Source organism: Rhipicephalus sanguineus, chromosome 3, assembly GCF_013339695.2.
Source record: "Rhipicephalus sanguineus isolate Rsan-2018 chromosome 3, BIME_Rsan_1.4, whole genome shotgun sequence".
In the NCBI taxonomy this organism is placed as follows: domain Eukaryota; kingdom Metazoa; phylum Arthropoda; class Arachnida; order Ixodida; family Ixodidae; genus Rhipicephalus; species Rhipicephalus sanguineus.
In genome coordinates, this window is record NC_051178.1 from 184,012,373 (window position 1) to 184,032,269 (window position 19,897).

The following is a 19,897-nucleotide window of genomic DNA, read 5'->3' on the forward strand; positions in this document are numbered from 1 at the left end:
CCAACCCATCGTTGAAAGACATCCCAGAGGTACAGGCAGTCCTGGCTTTTGAACCACTAGTGACGACTTCTTTCACGGCGCAACGCCGTGATTCTTCTGAGTAACAACCACTACCACTTGACTCGCCAGCGGTGTCCACCAACAAGCACCTTCGCACATGTACTATTTTCCAGTGGAATGCTCGCGGTTTGCGGTCAAAGTTACCAGACTTTAAGTATCTTGCGCGAGTGTACCATTTCCCGTTCATGGTCATTTCTGAGTCTCGCGTCGACGAGCAGTTTAGGTTAAAAGGTTATTATTTTCATCATTCAAGGAGGCAAAACGGAATTAGCCGACTCCTTGTTGGATTTCGAAACGACGTACCTGCATCTGTGATTGACGTAGGACCACATGACAAGAATGAATACGTTTGCGCAACCACAATGATTGGATCTGAAGTGTTTATCCTAATCGGCGTTTACTTGGAACCAGGATCACCGTTCGACGTATCAAGACTCGAAAACTTGTTGACAAGCACTCAGTCTCCGCATATTATTTGTGGGGATTTCAACGCACATAACGAGATCTAGGGCAGTTCATATACGTGTGCTCGTGGTGCTAAGCTGGCCAAACTTCTTGCAAAATACAATATATAGCCCTTAAATGATGGCAGCATAACTTACCTAAAAATCCGAACACTGTCAGCTGCATTGATGTCACATTCGTATCAAGTCAAGTGGTCCCAATGTTTGGCTGGTGTACAGACTTCGAGACTCGAGGAAGCGATCACTACCCTATCCTAATCTCTGCCCGTCATCTTCGGACGCCGCCCAGGAAAGTGGCACTGAAGTCGGTAGACTGGGACGCTTACGCAGCAGTGGTAGACAAAGGGATCACAGCCTCGACAACGAATGCAGAATTAATACAGACAATAGCTCATTGCCTCAAAAAAAGCACCCGCTCTGTCGTTAAACGTTGTAATCTGCCAACGAACGACGAAGAATTCGAACGATTATGTGCCATTCGAAGGCGTGCCGAAAGGAAGGCTCTACGTACAAAAAATATCGAAGACCTCAGAGCTTGCCGACGGGCACAAAGGCACATACGACGGTACTTAAGCAAACTGAACCGAAAAAGGTGGAAAGATTTTTGTGGTACGCTGGATATACGAAAACCGCTGAGCAAAATCTGGCGAGTCATCAGAGGCATTCGCAAAGAGCCGCAACAGCTTTACTCTTTCCTCGCGCTGTCACTACATGAGCGCGCATCGCTGAAAGAGGTAGCAGAGCAGTACTGTAGGCTCCTTTCCAGCGGGGCAACACCATCTCTGAACATTGCAAATCATCAGACTCGTACTCCTCGAGCGACCTTTTCTGACTTAGAGGAACTTTTCACAATTGAAGAGCTCAAGGCAGCAATCGGCGACACGAACAAGCGATCAACTCCTGGTCATGACGGCGTGAGTTATGCAGCCCTCGCAAATTTAAGCACCACATCTCGCCTACGTCTTTTGGAGTACTATAACGCCTCGTGGATAAGTGGGGAGGTTCCGAAGAAATGGAAACTAGCCAAAGTTATTCCTATACTGAAGCCAGGAAAGCAGCCAACAAATTACGCCTCCTTCAGACCCATATCTCTACTTAGTTGCGTAGGGAAGCTATTCGAAAAAATGATTCACAAACCACTCAATTAGCTTCTGGAGACTAAGAAAATTTACCCGGAGGAAATGAATGGCTTCCGTCAAAATAGGTCTGCCATTGACAATGTCATTGCCTTGATCGCATCAGTTGAAGAAGAGTTGGCTTGTGGAAACACACCTACTGCATTATTTTTAGACATTAAGGCCGCATATGATTCCGTATATCATAAAGCAATACTCGACGCTTTGGAAACCCTTGGTCTTGGAGGACGGCTTTACACATGGATTGCAGACTATCTTCAAGGGCGCCAACTTTTCATGTGTACACCTGAGGGCCCTACAACGTTTCATGCCGTCGAAAAGGGAGTACCGCAAGGAGCTGTGTTGAGCCCAGTATTATTTAATCTAGTACTTATACATCTGAAAAGAAACGTGCCCCGTGGCGTCAGCATCACACTGTATGCGGACGATATCATGCATTTGGAGTGCGGCACGTTCTCGCAGAATCACCCAACAACGTCTCCAGAGAGCGCTGGCAAACATATCGGCCTACCTAAATTCAAGAGGTCTCAAACTGTCCCCCGACAAAAGCGTTGCTATGGCTTTCTCGAGGAGGAGAATGGAAAAATATCCACTAGTGTTGGGTGGTCGCACCCTTCCATACGTGAAGACACAAAGGTTCCTTGGGGTTACGATTGATAGGAATCTCACATGGTCTCCCCAAGTGAAGAAACTGACTGAGAAGATTTCGTCGGTGTCGCACGTATTCCGATTTTTAGCCGGGTCACAGTGGGGCAGCATCTGCCGATCAATGGTGCTCCTCCAAAAGGCCTACGTCGACGGGACCTTGCGTTATTACCTGCCCATACTGCATAATATGTCTTATACAAGCAAGAGAAAACTTGAGGCAGCACGCAACAACTGTCTTCGAATATGTCTTGGCCTTCCAAAGGGATCGTCTCGAATAGGAACTGTAGCAGAAGCCGGATGTCTGCCTCTTGAAGTGATACCTTCGCAGGAGACACTTCGGATTCACCTCAGACACGTTATTCACAACAAGACCCACTTTTTGGAGAATATTTCTACAGCTAATGCCACATCTAGCTTCGGGCAGGCCGTCGGAAGCATATGCGCACGTATTTCGATCCCTGCTCAGGCATCACCTATTATGCCAAAGAACATATCACCCTGGACACTGGCACCACTAGAAATTGTGCCATATATCCCCGGAATCAGTGCAAAAAGGAAAATGCCCCAAGCAGCAACTCATCAGAGAGCGTTGGAGTATATGTATAAAGAATACGCAGCCGAAACGCACATATTCACAGACGGTTCTACAACCCAACGTAGATCGTCGTACGGAGTTTATGTGCCCTCTACAGGACAATCCCTCTCGTATCGTCTTGAGAGAGCGACATATTCTACGTCAGCTGAGCTATATGGCATTAAAGAGGCTCTTATGTTTATACTACGACAGCAGCTGCCAAAAAAATGGGGGATATTTACAGATTCTAAAGCAGCCCTACAAAGTATGTGGAACAGGTATAAATAAGCATGGTAATCACCAAAGTGTAGCATCTGATATCGCCTATCTTCATCACAAGGCTAAGATTGCAGGACATAACATTAAGTTCCAATGGATACCTGGCCATGCTGGTATTTCAGGAAACGAAAAAGCGGATGAAGCAGCCCGAAATGAACTCCAGTACCGGAATTTCAGAAGAATATTTTTTACTAAAGTCGACGCCTCGAAGTTCGCAAGAAAATATGCCTCTCAAGAAAAAGACCACCTCTGGGAATCTGCCGCTCCACAAGATAACGTCTGCGCTGCATTGACCCAGAAGTGAGAGTGAAAATTTCCCCAACACTTCTTCGCCGACTTGAGACGCTGTACCATCGTCTTCGACTGAATGTGGCATACACGAACAGTTATTTGTACCGCATAGGGCGCACCACTAGTCCCTGCTGTGATAACTGTGGCAGCATAGAGGCTGTGGAGCACATAATTACTGGAATGTTCCGCGTACCGCGATGAGAGAAAATTGCTTGAGCGACAAAGGCCATGATCTGTCACGATCAGTTAACATTACACAACTTATAGGCCCAGTGACCAGACCCTTCAAAGCAGCGACGGGTTTTACAGGCACTGTTTAATTACCTATCAAAAATCGGCCTAGTCGAAAAGCTTTAATGGTTGTGGCGATTTCACATAGCAAAGCGCCTTATCTTACCTGACACCTCCTTGTAAATATTTCTATCGGTCCACTTGCCTACTTAATTTTTTTATATTCTTTCTTCTATTATTATTTCCTCCTCCTTCTTCTTTAATCTGGTCAATCCCTCCACAGAGTAGCATGCCCGCGGTATATGACGCCGGCAAAAATATCTGTATTTATATAAAGAGGCTCTAGTCTCCTCGTCTCTCTGATAGAAATAAATATGTCTGTGGAGAATATGAATATCACAACCATGTAACAAAGACTCGGCAATATAATTATAGAGATGTCGGAAGTGTGGTTGCTTATTGCAGTAATCCTAAGTATGCTGTTGTTTTTGATAAATGCGCCCTGAGCATTTCACGTGCCACTCGCTATTTTCCAAGAACCAACATAACAATTTGACTGGAACCGAGATAGGCTTATTTTGTACTCCGGAGTATAAAAAAAAAGAAGAAAGAAAAATAAAAATTACTGCCTTACTCATTCGACCACAAGCGCTGGCTCCCTTTGGGGCCGCAGTTTTTTTTATTGAAATGCAAAATAAATGAAGGAGTTGTTGTCACCATTGCTTGGTGACGGCTACAGTTTCTTTCGTGCCTATTCCTGGCGCTTATATAGCTTGGGATCCCTTGTAATATATCGGATCAGATAAGTCCAAACAGGCAGTCATGCCGAGAAAAGATGAACGGAAATTACTGTTGTAGTGAATCACAGCAGGGAGATAAAAAAAATTAAATTGATAGTGGACGAAAATACCAACTTACCGCGGTTCATTATCATTATTCCTTTCATTAGTACTCCTACCGTTCAGCTTATGCTATAACTTTCCCCACACTTTTCTGGGCTTCTTTGTCTTTTGACGTGATGCCTACGAAAGGTCAGAAAATAATTGAGCTCCTGGGCCACCCTTATTCTTCTCGCTAACTTCGTTATAATAAACAACTCTACATGAATGCATTGCTATATTTTTTCGCAAATAAAGTTACAAGCGCGGACACCAGAATTGTTTGATGAATATCCATCGCTATCACAATTTAAGGTCCCTGCGATAGTAACGCGTTTGCTCTAAGAACACAGAGGACGCGAGAAGGCGTCTATTTGGGAGCCGTTGCTCATGCCACAGTTAATCGGATTTTCGGTACTGATCGTACGCCCGTGAACCAACTCCCAATGCGCGAAAGTAGAACACGCATAATTAACGGTGTCGCGATTGGCTTCTCCATTGTCCAGTCGGCGGAATTAGACTGTACGGACATCGGAATCTGTGAGAAACGTTTAATTTCCGGCCAGTTTGCGGCCGTAACCGGTAAAAGATTACGCGCGTACGACTGTCGCATATATCAGTAAATGAAGCTAAAAAACGGTATAGGGGAAATTACTTGCACATTTTACCTGTTGTGTAGTAATTATTACATAAATGGAAATGAATGAAAGTGGATTAACAATCAACTTGCCGCATTTGATTTTTCATCCCACTTTAACTAGTTTCAATTTATTTCATAATTACTGTACTACATCTAAAACATACATGTAATGTCGCCTATACCTTGCTTAGCTTCGTAGTCAGCTGGGTTCAGGAGGTTGTGCCCAACAAAAGAAACGAGCCTTTGATCAATACTCCATCTTTCGTTCAGATATCAGTAGATGCTTTAAATGCGGATGTCACGTTACGTGGCGTCGAAGTTTTCAGCTTGTTCACCAACCAGCCATCCGTATGCGTTTAACGTCGAATGCCTGAATCCCACTGCCGACATATAAATTAGGATCATAGTTTGGGAGGGACGCATAAAACGAACACCAGGTCCGGCTAAGGCAAAACGAATTACGGTTTCAAAATATATTTTTTTTTCAATTCTTCATCGCAGAAAGTGACACCAAGACATGGCCTATTATCGATGAGCGATGAAGTTTTTACCTTTCAACTACTGCCGTAAAACGGTAACGCCGATGCTTGCAACACGAAGTCGAATAACATTGCTCCATTTCTTGTTTGTACGGTTTTTGTGCTGGAAGGCTTACAGTACCGGAATTTTGTTTTCACTCATTTCCAGATGAAAGGTATAACACCGCTGTTTCGTTTTTGTTAGTACACAGCAATCCTCGCTCACACGTTATCAAAATGTGCGGCCTCATGATAATACATCGACTGGAATTCAAAGCAGCGATAGGAATCGAAGGCATCCTTTCGGAGTTGCATCGTTCTTTAGTATAATAAAGCTTCCGGTTTTGGCAAACGTGATTTAGCTCCAGTGATGGCGCGAAGAACCAACGCAGCTTAATTTAATTCTATTGCTAAGTGCCCATTTTATAAGATGACCTGAGGCATTCTCAGCGACTCAGCGGACAGTGCAGGGGTTCATACAGAGCGCGCAGCTTACTGATGCACTGTGGCGTCTCCGTGATGAAGTACGCATGCGCAGGACACGGCTTCTGTACAGTGGTCCCCGCGGGAGTGTCCTTGTAGCACGTCCAGCCATCCCACGTTGCAGGACAGTGAAGTCCATCTGAAAAAATAAGGAAAGAAAGAAAAAGGATAGGAACATTAAGAAAAGTGCAGGTAGGTTAACAGAGTGAGGCCGGTTCGTTTGCTGCATTACGCTGTGGAAATGAAAAAAAGGGGAAATTTATAAGAAAAAGAGGACAGCAAAAGTCAAAAGCATGAAATCACACGACTGCACTGGCAGTCGTCGTTCAATTTGACATGTGTTGTAACGAAAGCACGGAAGAATTTGAAGAATATAGGTACGCACGAATGCCTGTTTTATGCGTAAGAAAAGCGAGTATACACATAGGTAACAATTGCTTTCATTTGAATACTAAAGTATCAAAAAATTAGTGAACTAACCTTCGTTAAATATTGTGTGTGCGCCATGCCTAAGTAGGAGAGGTAAGAAGTACAGATCACGAAAATAAAGCAGACGCGATAAGAATTTCATATTGCAACAAAAGTATAATAGTACAAATCATAATGTACGGTTATAGAGTTGAAAATGTTGCATAATGCATCTATTAAAAGAGTATTATGGCATCGACGAGCTTTGGAAGATGTAAAAAAAACGAGTCAACACGTAAGAATGGATCTTATGGTATCAAAAAAAAAAAACGCCGAAGCGATCTTATAATCTGAAATTATTTGTGAAAACAAAGAGAGTGCTCTCTTCAGAGTACACCAGCAATTTCGTATGAGAACACTAGCTCATTGGTGCTTCGGGATGTACACATCCTCGTGCTTCTTTAGATGCAGTACGTACAGAGCGCAAAATATAAAAATGTGAACAACATTAACGAATGCCCATGGCCCGTAATTACGTGGAAGTGCGATGTGTAATTGCGTTGCAAAGTGGCTGTGTTAAAGGATGGTGCGGCTAAATTTCTATAACTCGAAGACTCAATTTGAGACGCTGTTACGAATGCGGTTAGACCTGTAGAATAATAGTTGCCGAAGTGTTCACGTTTCAGTTTTTGTGCACTGTAGTTAGAACTATTCATGTTTTATCGATGGACGCATGTTACGTCGAAGAAGCGCTTGAAGCTACCTTGTTCCGAATTGCAAAACTATGCCCCCTCCCCCAGCTTTACTTTAACAGCGAAGATGTTTAAGCCGACCTTTAGTCCGTGCAGAGCGAAAACTATCATCATCATGAACCGGCACGCACTATCTTCGTCCTCTTCTTCGTCTTCTGCTTCGCCCCCAGAACACAATAACTCTGAGGGGCGAGAGAACGAGTAGAGAGAGAGAAAGAGATTGAAAGAAAGAGAAAGAGAGACATACAGAGAAAGAAAGGGAAGAAAGACAAAAAAAGACAGAAGGACAGAGAAATAAATAGACAGAGAGAGAAAGATATGGAAAGAAACAGAAAAATGAGAGAGCAAGACAGAAAAAGAAAGAAAGATAATCAAAGAAAGAGAGGGAAAGAATTAGAGAGAGAAATAGAGACAGAGAAAAAGAAAGGGAAGAGAGAGAAAGAAAGAGAGGAAGAGAGAAAGACAAAAATAAAGAGAAGCAAGGCAGGCTGCCCATATATGCACTTCCTTCAGGCTTGGCACTAGTTCGAAGCTGCCTCATTTTTTTTTCTGCTTTCATGCATTTCCTCCCATATCTAATAGGCCGGTACTTCGCTTTTCCATATTCGTTCGAGTAAACCTGTCATACTATTTTTATATTTAGCTACAAAAATGAACTTAAGGGAAATGTTGATCATGCCAACTTATAGAAAACAAGCTGAAGTATGTATTACTTTCTTTATTGATTTCAGTTTGCTATATGTTTTCTCTGGTTCATTTTTGTTTCTGGGTGACCATTCCTTTCCCTCTCTCAATATCACTCTCTTTTGTGCTGCAGAACGTAGAGAAATGGTATAGCCGATGTGACGTAAACCTCAGCCTCTAACAGCAAGCAAGTTAGAGCAGAACGAAACGCAAGCAGAGGTTGCTGCCGATACGGGGTGGCGACAGACTTCCTCGTAATGCTGTCAACAACAGATGCAGTTGAGATGATAACACACGGGCAGACATTCAAACACTCAAGTCTCAGCGCTACAATACGAATGTTCACGAAATAAAAATGTTCACGGAGCAGAAGAGTTCACACAACATAATGTTCACAAAGCACAAGTTCCTTGCCGGACGCGTTTAATAACGCGAATCCTTCTTCGTGGCCGAGCGAGAAGGAAAAGCAGCCGCGACAATCCATCTCAGAACGCACACGCTGAAGTTGGCTCTGTTACAATTTACTTAGGCCGTCCGCAGAGCACGCTTTCGCGCTCAAGATTTGCGAGAGGAGTAGTGGTAGAGTATATTGTATGTTATAAAGACAAACTGAAAATTAACTTTTATAGCAACAGCACGGTCCAAACGCAAACGAGACAGTTCGCTCGAGTTTTGAACTGACTGTATGAGGCATATAAAGTACTGGTGCATGCACGATAAATTGCGTACCATTGTTGGCAGAACGAGCACGAACCGCGCCGTTCAAACGCGAGTGCTCACACAGGCGTAAGAACTTGGCAACCTTGCAATTTATCTTCGCTTGAGGTAGTGCTGCCAAAATTTAACTAGATGCAGCAATATGCAACACGCACTATTTGCCCAACTGTCCGAGTGTTGCTGTTTTAATTTCATTTCTTTTTACAAAGCAGAGAATTCATTTTGAAAAGGTGCTTCTGACATGTAGGGGCGTTCCTTTTCTTGTTTCTACAGACAATTACTGAAATCGTTGATGCGCAAATGACGCACATTTATGCTATTGAGGGCACGTTTCGGAACGCGCACTCAGTTGCACATGTCAGTTCTGGCGTTGGTACACACTTTCTCCTATTTAGGGGGTTGCAGTGAATGAAGTGCCGTCCTCCGGAGCCCTTGTTTGTTTGGTGTTCGTGCATTTCTGCACAATACTTAGACAATGAACCTAAAACTGCATATTTTCTTGATTACTGGTTGTTTCTGCGACTGTTCACAGTTCGGCGCACTGTGGTACGTGTAAATCCCAACGACATATTACCTTTTTCCGCGCTCTGTCCGGCCTGGTTGTTGGCGAGCATCTCCTGGCAGCACTCGCGCGCCGCCAAACAGCAGCTCTTCCATCGGTCAGCATAGAGACCTTTCTTGAAGGACTCCAGGACTTGAACATCGCTGTCGTTGCCGTAGGGCTGGAAGCACTCGCCTTCGCAATCACCCCGACAGAGGGAACCTTTGCCACAATATCTGTAAGAAGAGAAAGAAGGACTCCGTGAGCTTGTCTCCTAGACAGGAAAACGAAGCGAATGAGCAACACCCTACATAAAGAAGTTCTCTAGAACCTTGCAAAAGGGTCATATTTTGAGGTTTAAAGGCAGCCCTTAAATGTTTTCGATTTTTTCATGATATAAAACGACTCGTGAGCGATTGATTCATGATATGATAAATGGTCATCAAGTTCATGAGAAGGAACGCGGCGCGATGTTTCAGTGGGTGCCAAGAAATATTGGCGTCATTGGTGTCAAGCTCACTAACCAATCGGTCCGGTCCGTCCATGAAGATACGGCGTCGACCACAAAAGGAAGCGACCACTGCAATGCCATTTTCTTTTCTGGATCGGACTATTACACGCAATTACTTATCGTCTGCGGTTTTTTCAAAGTGTCCCTACTTAAGTTGGACCCTTCTATGAAGGCGCAACTGCAATTGTAAGTTTCTTGTTTCAATGGAACGTTGTTTTGCCTCATACGGATCGGGGTGACATTCACGAAAGCTCACTCATTAACATGACTGGCAATACCTATGTAAAAATCGCCCTCGATAGAACAAACTGTTCAGCTTGTCCTGTGTCTTTGTTCACGTTATGACGTCTAGCAGGCCCTCTCCGGTCCACATTCAAGCAGCTAAATTCACGCCTGCGTTTAGAAGCCAAGATTGTTAAATCATTGCCGTGCGCATTACTGGCGGCCGAAATCAGCGAGGACGTCGCTACCGTACTTGAAATTGACGCACATCCGCTGACATTCATATACCTGGCGAATATCTTCATCTCTGCGCTCTACTAGAGCGCCCTCATTCTCTTTGTTTCGCTCTCTCTCTCTCTCTTACCTCCTTAGCTCAGTGCAGGGTAGTGAACTGGACATGTGTCTGGTTAACTACCTTCCTGGCTTCGATCACGCTGAAGAATATATAGCTAGCGCACCGAATTAAACAACCTCTGCTGCTAAAATATGTAGCCCTGCAACGTGTACTCCCGAAACGACGCACCTACCCATGCTCTACGCGTGTGATTTATAATTTCCTCATTACTTACCACACTCTAAGAAAAAAACAAGAGTACGTGTGACTCCTTTCGGGGAGTCTTGAGTTGCCACGAATATGACTCTTTAAAGAGGCACGTCAGCTCTTTTGTGGGTCACACGGCTCTCCGAAGAGAGTATAATCATGTCCAGAGAGAGTTGAAATGCCTCTTTAAAGAGAGTCATATACGTCGTTAGTCAAGACTCTCCGAAAGGAGTCAAAATACTCAATTTTTTTTTCTTAGAGTGCAAGACGGAACTAAGACTTTTCAAGCCACGCTTATCAAACATAAATGGTGGTGTAAGCGAAAATTGTCACTCAGCCGACTGCTGCACCAAGCTAAAAAAAGAATGAGCACATGTACGTGGTTCAGAAAGAAAAACCTCGCAGCCGAATAAGACATTTTTCTTTTTACTTGGGTGGTGCTATAAACTGTGACAAACGCTTTTTCGCAGAACTCTATCACCATATCCATATCCATCTCCATATCCATATCCATATCTTTTGTGTTGTCGATTTATGCAGCCTCTCACTTAAATTTGTTAACCTCCTGGTTATCTCGACTGCACAGCGACCGCCCTGGAAAAGCGTTGGTCCCGAGTTTTATTCTCTCAAATTTTTCCACCTCCGCAAATTTTTTCTTGAGAAGCCTGTATGTGTACCCTTTACATGTACCGTCGTGCTACAGTTGCGTGGAAGGCAGTTTCCTGTTTCGTGAATCTTCATCCACCTGCCGAACTTTAGCAGGGCTGATTTGCTAGCTTTAACTTGTCGGCAACTTATTTCCCGACTTCTTAACTTCGCGCTTTTCTCGGAGGATTCGTAAGACAGTTGTTCTTAAAATGATGCCCGGATGTACAAGGTCAATCACATGTAAGGTCAAGGGCTTAAAGTCTCCCTTCATTGGAGGGGGGGGGGGGCTCATAAAGCGGCAGTGTGCATATATATATATATATATATATATATATATATATATATATATATATATATATATATATATATATATATATATATATATATATATATATAATATCGAAGAAAAGAGATCGCCTAGATCTTTCCGCCACAAAACCGTTGTTGCTGTGGCCCGCAGAACGTGCTTTGTTGGAACACGGTGCGAGCTGGCATATGAAGAATATACGCAGTATTTCTAGATATATCTGTCAAGATCCACTTTCGCGGTCGTATTATTCAATTTTGGGCAAGAATGTGATCATATTAAACGCACGAAAATGCATTATTTCCAAGGGACGTTGGCCGGAAATAAAAACAAAAACATATTAGGCTGAAAAACGCATTATCCAGAATCATATCAACGAGATTCCACTGTATATATATATGCTATAGATTAAGCGTTAAGAGAGGTGTTCTCGATGATCACAGTGCAGTGAAACCAGGGCTGGACAGAGATACTCGGAAAAGTATTCCGGAATACAGATATCGAAATACATGAACTGGAAGCCTAAAATACAGATACTGAGATACATTTGCCTTTAACGTAACGGGATATTTCAGAGATACTTTTGCAATAAGACGAAAAAAGTATTCCGGAATACAGATACAGCAATACAGATACTGGAATACTTTTTTTATTTCAAGGATGCTCATACTCTGCAAAGACATTTATAAGTGCAGCATAATGTTTTAAGTAAAGTTGCAGTACATTGATACTTTCAGTTCATTTATTTATTTCTTACAGTACCCTCAGTGCCATTAAGACATTAAACAGGGAGGGGGGTTACAAAGTACATAATTAGTAATAATGACATAATTACACGTATCAACTGAATAAATAGTACACTATTTCACAGCAAGAGTAACAAGCATTAGACACCGAAATCGACATACTTGGTGACAACAAAATGAGCCATGCTAGAAACAGCACAGTTTAAACAAACCACTCGAATCGCTCATGAACTCCAGTGAATTGAAAAAAGTATGCATTTATTTTGCACATAAGATCTGCGTTGCTGAGAAGGTTGCTGTGTGAGCATCTCAAATAGGCTGTCTTCTAGACAGTGTCCGTTCGTCCTCAGCACAAGACTTGCGAAAGAAGAAAAAAAAAGTCTCTATACCGCTGCAGACTGGCACAAATTCGTGTTATAGTGAATAAATACCGCCTTCAAAGCCGGGTAGCCCTGCAGCGTGGCGATATCTCTTTTCGGGCTATCTAGATACCGAAACACTTCCGCCTCACGTGGGTTGTTCTGACCGTTCAGAAGCCGCGGCGCCGGGCCAGACGGCTGAGGATTCCGCTGCCCATATAGGCCGGTCATATTTACCTACGCACAATGGAACCCAATATGTCTGCACAATTCAAACATTGGCTTCCTAAAATCACGTTATTTGGGGATGAGGGGGCTTAAGTCCTCCCAAGTCGCTCCTGCCATCTCTCTAAACAGGCATGGAAACAGGGACAGCTGCTCAGAGCGCCCCATCACAAACTACAGCAAGCACTCGTCGCCTGGGGCGAAAGAGTGTCGCCACCACCGACGCTACCAGCACCCATTTCAGCAAGCCGCAACAGGAGAAGTCGGCTCCGGCGGTGGGGGAGCCTGGTACCACAAAAGACCGTTTCACGCTTGTGATCAATTAGGAACGCACCCTGACACGCTGGAGAGGTGGCTGAAAGCGCGACAAAGATAGCCATCTTCTAGTCACTTCCACCGCGACAACGGGAACTGCTTTTCGAAGTGCCGCCGCTTTGAGAACTGAACGCACGCGAAGCATTGCAAAGCCTCTTGTCCAAGGCGGTATCCGTGCGGGGGGTCACGAAGTAATTGCTTGCCACCCGAAAAAAATTAGGCGTGCTGCAGTGACCTTGAGAGACAGCGACTTTTGTCGGCAGAGGCCGACAACACTGCCTCCGCGATTCTGCCGTCTGTGGCGTCGCGTGCTTTACCACATGGGCCATTCTGTGCATGAGGAGAAACCATCGCCACCCTTTCTGTCGGCGACCGGCGGCGCGCCTTTGCTTGTCTTGGCACAGAAAAAACAAAAAAAAAAACCTCATTCCCCCCTTGCGAACACGCCTCAACTCATTTCCGACAAAAAGAAATGTAACGAGATGCTCGTGTCCTGCATAGTATCGCGATACAAACGATACATCGTAAATGTATTTCACTACTGAAATACAAATACATTTTTCAAATGTATCTCGATACAGAAATACAGATACTCAAAAGTATCTCTGAAATACTATCGCGATACTCTTGTATCGCGATACTGCCCAGCCCTGAGTGAAACAAACTGTCTCTAGAACTGAACGAGTGCGTACGAATGCTATACAAATACATATATTATTCCGAATGTATTTCGGGCATTTATTGAACGTGTCAACCCAATCAAACAGTAATGAAATGATTTTGGGAACGATTTTTCGGGATCTAAAGGCTTAAAGATATTTGAGCTCAGGCACGACAATGGTATATTTTGTTTCACTACCACTTGCCCAATAAAGTTGTCAAAATACATGTGTCTTTGCAATTACAGCAGACTTGTGATGCATAACTAAGAGAATGAAAATTGAGTGGCAAACTAAACAGACCAAGATGAACCATGACTGATTCACGAGCAGGTAGTTTCACACTCAGATGACTCGTGAAACAGTATGCTGTGCCAAGACGCTCTGTCGAACAGGGTGGTGACCAGTGGTTTCAGGAGGCGTTGCCCGTGGTGTTCAGTGTCTCAGTGAATTTATTCAGGAGTACGACGATACCTGTTTTCTTCTGTTTTGCTGACACACCGTGAACCAAACATTCGCGATTAAATCATTATTCGGAAAGTCGCACAGTATAATTTCCCCCCACAAAGCACTATTGCCAAGAATTCAACTCCAGCACTTGTCAAATGGGTGCCGCACTGCCACCGTCGGGCTGCCGAGGGGGGGGGGGGGGGGGCTCTTTAAAAAAATGGAAGGGGGGCCGCCTCCCCCCCCCCCCGGGCCCCCTGACTTTAAGTCCTGTCTAAGGTGAACGAACACCTCATTATCATTGAAGCCGGTAAAACTAGATCGTTTATTCTACTTCACAAAGAAAATGTATGTTATATTACTTCTAAATATGGTGTTTATAAACACAATAATTTTCAGATTTATATATTAAGCAGCAGCTTCTACGAGGTCATGAATACTAACAAAGTGTTTACCTTAGATGTTGACGACCCTGTACACAACGTCAAGAGAACAACAGAAAACACGAATCGTAAAATACGTATATCCTCTACACAGGCCTTAAAGGGGTCATGAACCACTTTTCCAAGTAATGATCTAATGACCTCAGTATCGGAGTTTACTGCCTCCCTAATCGATTGCCGCAAAAATTTCTCGAATCCGTCAAGCATGAGCGGAGTTACGAGGGTTTGGCGCACGCTCTCACCGCTTTCTCTCTTTTCTAGTGCCGACGAGCGCACTGGAAGCTACATAGGGAGGGATGGCATGGGGGAAAGAAGTTACGTCAGCGCGCGTCATGAAACGCGATCGCTCTCCCGCTGTGATTCGCGTGCGCGAGTGTGGCTACCGTGTACTGAGGAGTGCGGCGCCGGCAAGTGGCGGCACCTCGTGGCAAGAAGCGCATCTGATCCAAACGCCGCTCTCGATTTATGTCGGCTATCGGCCAATGAGCATGCTATGTCTCTTGCGACGTGAACAGGCAGATCCGCGACGTCAACGGGCAGACGCCCCGCCCACCGACGAGAGTGAGAACCGGCCTCTGTTTGAAAAGAGGGAGCCTGAGGAAACGGCAACTTCGCGCTCCGCTTGTGGCCTTTACGCGGCAAGCACGACTGTAATATTTGGCAGAGCAGTTCATAGCCGTGTCAGCTTTCCGCGGGATGTGTTTCTTCGACAAGCCCAAGGGTTGCTTCATGACCCCTTTAAGTGGCTTCGCAACTATCGTAGAGGTTGCGGAGGTGCTTACGTGAGCCTGGAGGCGTTTTTGAAGGCCAGGCTTGGCATGTACTTGTAGCAACGCGCAGACGTCAGCCTGCTGAATACGTGCGGCTCCAGGTAATGCTGGGTTTCCATGCGGCACGTGTCGGGAGTCTTTTCATACAGGTTCCTCCGCGCTGAGACCAAGCACACAGCTCCAGCCGCAAGCTGTGCAACAAAAGGGATAATCAACGTGAACAGAATTAAGAAAGAATGACTCCCGAATCGAGAACAGAGCGGCTCCCTCTGCCGCATTATACATTTTGATGACAATGTCATCCTGGTGCTCTTCCATACACAATCCGGTGGCCCTATTTCTGACCATATTCAATTACCTTATTTACTTGCATGCTACGACCATTGGCTAACGATAGCTAATTATGTGCTAATTTTAGCTGAGCGACAGCGAACGATGACTAAGGATGGCTACAGTTGGCTATTCGTTGTTATTCGCAGCAGCATTGTTCGCGCTTAAATAAAATCAATATCTGAATTGTCAACCAGTTTCGCTTTGTTTCGAATACAATTGGGCTGGTTGCTGTCACTGAATTACTAAAGGAATCGTGGACAATTTAGAATCTCAAAAAGCATGCGCGACAAGTCAGCTCGGCAGTCATAATCAGATGCTAAAGAAACGCTGCGAGTGGCTGGTCACTTCGTTCATAGCGGTTAAGGTGCTAACTTGTAGCCAAGCCACCGCTCTTTCCTCTCCCCTCACCCTCCCTTTCTCTTTTTTTCGTCCGACGATAGAGTCACGGATATGGGCCTGTCTGCAACAAAAATGGAATATTGATATTTGAATTGAACAATCTGTAGTATAGGTGATGCAAATGAACTTGCAGTCTCAGTACGAATACGAGCATTACTTACCGTCATAATTTCTATGCACCTGAACAGCCCTCGTTTATATATATTGCTCACGATCACGTGTGTGCGCGTATGTATACAAGTTGTCAATGAATCTAGGCTTTCGTTTGTCATACAGTTCTCGTGCTTCGTCAGACACGTCCACCAGTGAAGAGTTTTCATTATGGCGTCTGGCAGTCTTTACAGGTTTAATAATCGCGTAAACCGCAACACCTCCAGCAACTTTAAGGCGAAACCGCGTCTTTAGGCCAAATATATGACTCTTGAAAACTCACCAAGGAAGCAACGAAGTGAATTTGAAGATGCCCGAGTAGCATGCTGTCTTCGGGTGATGATGAAGCAACCAGTATGGGTCACGTGAGATGTCTTCACTCGCTCAGGGCTCAACTCCGTGCGCAGGGGACCTGAAAATTAACACGTGAACATTAGAGAATTAACACGTGATCGTAATGTGGTTAGGCGCACCACTGTATTCTGCAAGCGAATGATGTCTGCTGCGTAAGCCACACGGAGATTTGCAATAGGAGATACAATACACCAACAAAATCTCGGGGAATGCTTAGCACTTTCTAAGAATGTGAAAGAGAAGCCTACTTGGAGCTTCTGTTGATCTGCTGTTGAACTTTTTGTTGATGTGCTGAACATGGAGATGAAACTCTAAACAAAACCACACAGGGGCCACTTACCGCTCTCCCATGGTAGAGTGCATGGTGCTCTAAATCATCCACATATTTCCTAAACACAAACACAGACACTCATATTAAAGGACAGTGGCTCATTCTACGCGTAGTTAACCAGAATTTAATCCGAGGCCATAAGCCAAGTAACATGGTCACTGCTTTTCTTTTTACGATGTACCACGCTTCTAAGTGTGTTTTTCGTGCTTTTCATGTCCACGGAATACAAACGATGATGGTGACCCGGTTGTTGTCCCGCTCCAGGTTCACTGTCTTGTCTTTTGTCCTGTATCCACGGTTAGATAGGAGGAGGTGACAACTAAACATCTTGAAACAAATCAAGATCCTGAAGTAGAAAGCTGAAGGCTTGGTGAAATAACACATAACATGCAGTACCAGACAACGATGATACACTTGACGTCTTGCCGTTGTCGGTTTAGTCAGTGCTCTAAATTAAACGCTAAAGGAAGTCGTGCCCAGAGATGTGACGAGTATACATCGCTGCTTTCAAGAACGATGCGCTTAGTTATTCATTATTTGTTATTACTTGTTTTTCAGTGACCATTTAAATAGGAAACATAACGGCGGTCCCTTAACGGAGATGACAGCCTCAAACGACGACGCGATAGTCACCTCTGTGTGTGTGTGTGTGCGTGTGCGTGTGCGCACGTGTGTGTGTGTGTGTGTGTGTGTGTGTGTGTGTGTGTGTGTGTGTGTGTGTGTGTGTGTGTGTGTGTGTGTGTGTGTGTGTGTGTGTGTGTGTGTGTGTGTGTGTGTGTGTTTTAAATACCCACAGCGACTTCCGCATCACGCAGTCATGGTTCCTATCATAGTGCCAAAAGGACATGATCAATTTAACAAAGCTGTTCTAGTGCAACTTTATAAATGTCTCTTGACTGGCACTGTTGGTGAGACAGACGGATGCAATAGACGCAATTTCCTTTCTTTGTCTCAGTTTTGCTTTAGTAGAGGTCGATGCGTTACACCTTTCTTAAAGACTTCACAGTGACACGGAAATACACTACAATTCACCATAGCGACTATTTTGTTACATTAGAAGATACACAGTTATTCAATGTGCAACGGTGTAGAGAAAGTAGCAGTGGTATTGATACTGCAGACAATACTGCTGGATAAGAAAAAAATAATTAATGTATACATATCGGGGTGAGCTGTGTGAGTTTGAGTAGCCACGCATCACGGAGACGTAGAAGTTTAAATTGGTTAGTTTTCTTCTGTTGATATGGCATTTACCAAATATGAGGGACTGAACAAGAATCGGAACAAATTGGAAAGATTACTATTTGAAACAATTTAGTGTTGGTTAGCGTTCTTCACCTCATCGCAGTTTTAGTACCGTCTAGTGATTGCTTCAAGTGGTGCGACAACATGCCATAGCTGTATGCTGCATTAAGCTGCGAGATGAAACGCAGTCACAGAAACGATAGATCCCTCACCATAGCGAAGCCATTCTGCGAACGTCTTCTCGAGGGGGCGAGAGTTTTGAAACCTTAAAACTATTTCCAGCTCATTCTTTAGAACGAAGCGATGGCGTCACATCCAGTGCAATGATTTAAGTAAGTCTCACATCTGTGTCGCGTGACATGTTATACAAAGCATAGCGTTCACAAATGTGCTCCAAGGAATCTCTGAGAGCTTAAGTTACCTCCGTTGGTGGAAGTGGCGATTTCGGATGGCAAAGTGGAGCTACACCTCTCATTCGCCCTTTAGCTCACCGCTGCAGTTCTTTTGAATTATTTCGCCTTCGGTGCTTGCTTATATAGATGGAGCTGACTGTCAAAGAGAAGCTGAAGTTCTGGGTATCACGGACACTTGAAGCGCTCTGAAGAAGGAGAAATACTTTAAAGTATTTGTGCCACGCATGCGACGTTACATAAGAACCGAGGCAGGGTGATCAGATGAAAATAAATGTGTTGCTAGTGATACGCTGTATCTATGTATACGGTTGCAAAAAGACCAAAGATGCTTGTCCGATCAGGACATGCATGTTAGGTCTTCTTCCTATAGTCCATGGTGCTGTGTTTGCTTACCATACTGACGGTTCTAACAACTACATTTTCTGGTGCTTACGCTGCGAAACTATGCGCTTTACGTTTAACACGTACTGCATTCCTCTCTGCGTTGTCGCGTGTTTACATAAGCCTAAATACGTCGCGCACAAATATTGAGGTCTCGCTTACTTACGTAAATATAATGCCCTCGCACAGAAACACCACAAAATTATTTTCATCATGAGTCTATAGAGTTTCACTCATATTGAGCCACGCGAAAGTGTTCCAATGATTGTCTCATCACTCGAGAAATATAGATACAATAGAAGGTAAGGTGTTCCAAGATTACTGAAGGAAAGCATAGCATTTTGAGGTACCATTTGTAAAGGTCTTACCACGTGGAGCTCCCTGCATTCATTCGCACTCGAACCTTCGGAGCGGAGGGTGAACATCTCAGCAAGGAAATGCCCCGCTTCTTGGCTGCATTTAGCCATGGTTGAACCTGGGCAAAATGCGCGACTCTGAGTGTGGGAAGAAGAAAAATTCGGCAGATCCCACGTACCGTGGGAATTGATGTTATGCGAAGCATGCGCGGGATGGTGACTGTGGCGTCATTTTTCACATTGAGCGAAACGTTACGGAATGACGCTAGAGAAATGTGGAAGGGGTATACGCACACTCATATGTTGAAGAGTCGCATATGTATTATGTAAGCACTTGTTTCCAGTTACTTAACGATGCCAACAGCAACATGGGTGTTACCAACATCAGACGCGGTTAGCTGATATGTAGTGCTTGTATTCTTCAATACTGGATAGCGC

The 19,897-nt window shown here is 44.3% G+C and overlaps 1 protein-coding gene across 2 annotated transcripts in view; it reads right to left on the reverse strand.

Annotated features, from left to right (window-relative positions):
* Positions 1-19,580, reverse strand: part of LOC119387815 (calcitonin gene-related peptide type 1 receptor) — a 50,789-nt gene extending 31,209 nt beyond the window's left edge. For both annotated transcript variants that reach the window (XR_007415462.1, XM_037655337.2), the window contains exons 1-5: positions 19,472-19,580; positions 16,663-16,791; positions 15,510-15,688; positions 9,338-9,540; positions 6,216-6,341 (exon numbers count right to left, since the gene is read on the reverse strand). Coding sequence is in view for 1 of the 2 variants with exons in the window: in XM_037655337.2 (XP_037511265.1) it covers positions 6,216-6,341; positions 9,338-9,540; positions 15,510-15,688; positions 16,663-16,704 (550 nt within the window). In the remaining variant the exon portion in view is untranslated. The remainder of the gene's footprint in view (positions 1-6,215; positions 6,342-9,337; positions 9,541-15,509; positions 15,689-16,662; positions 16,792-19,471) is intronic.
* Between the last annotated feature and the right edge of the window lie 317 nt (positions 19,581-19,897).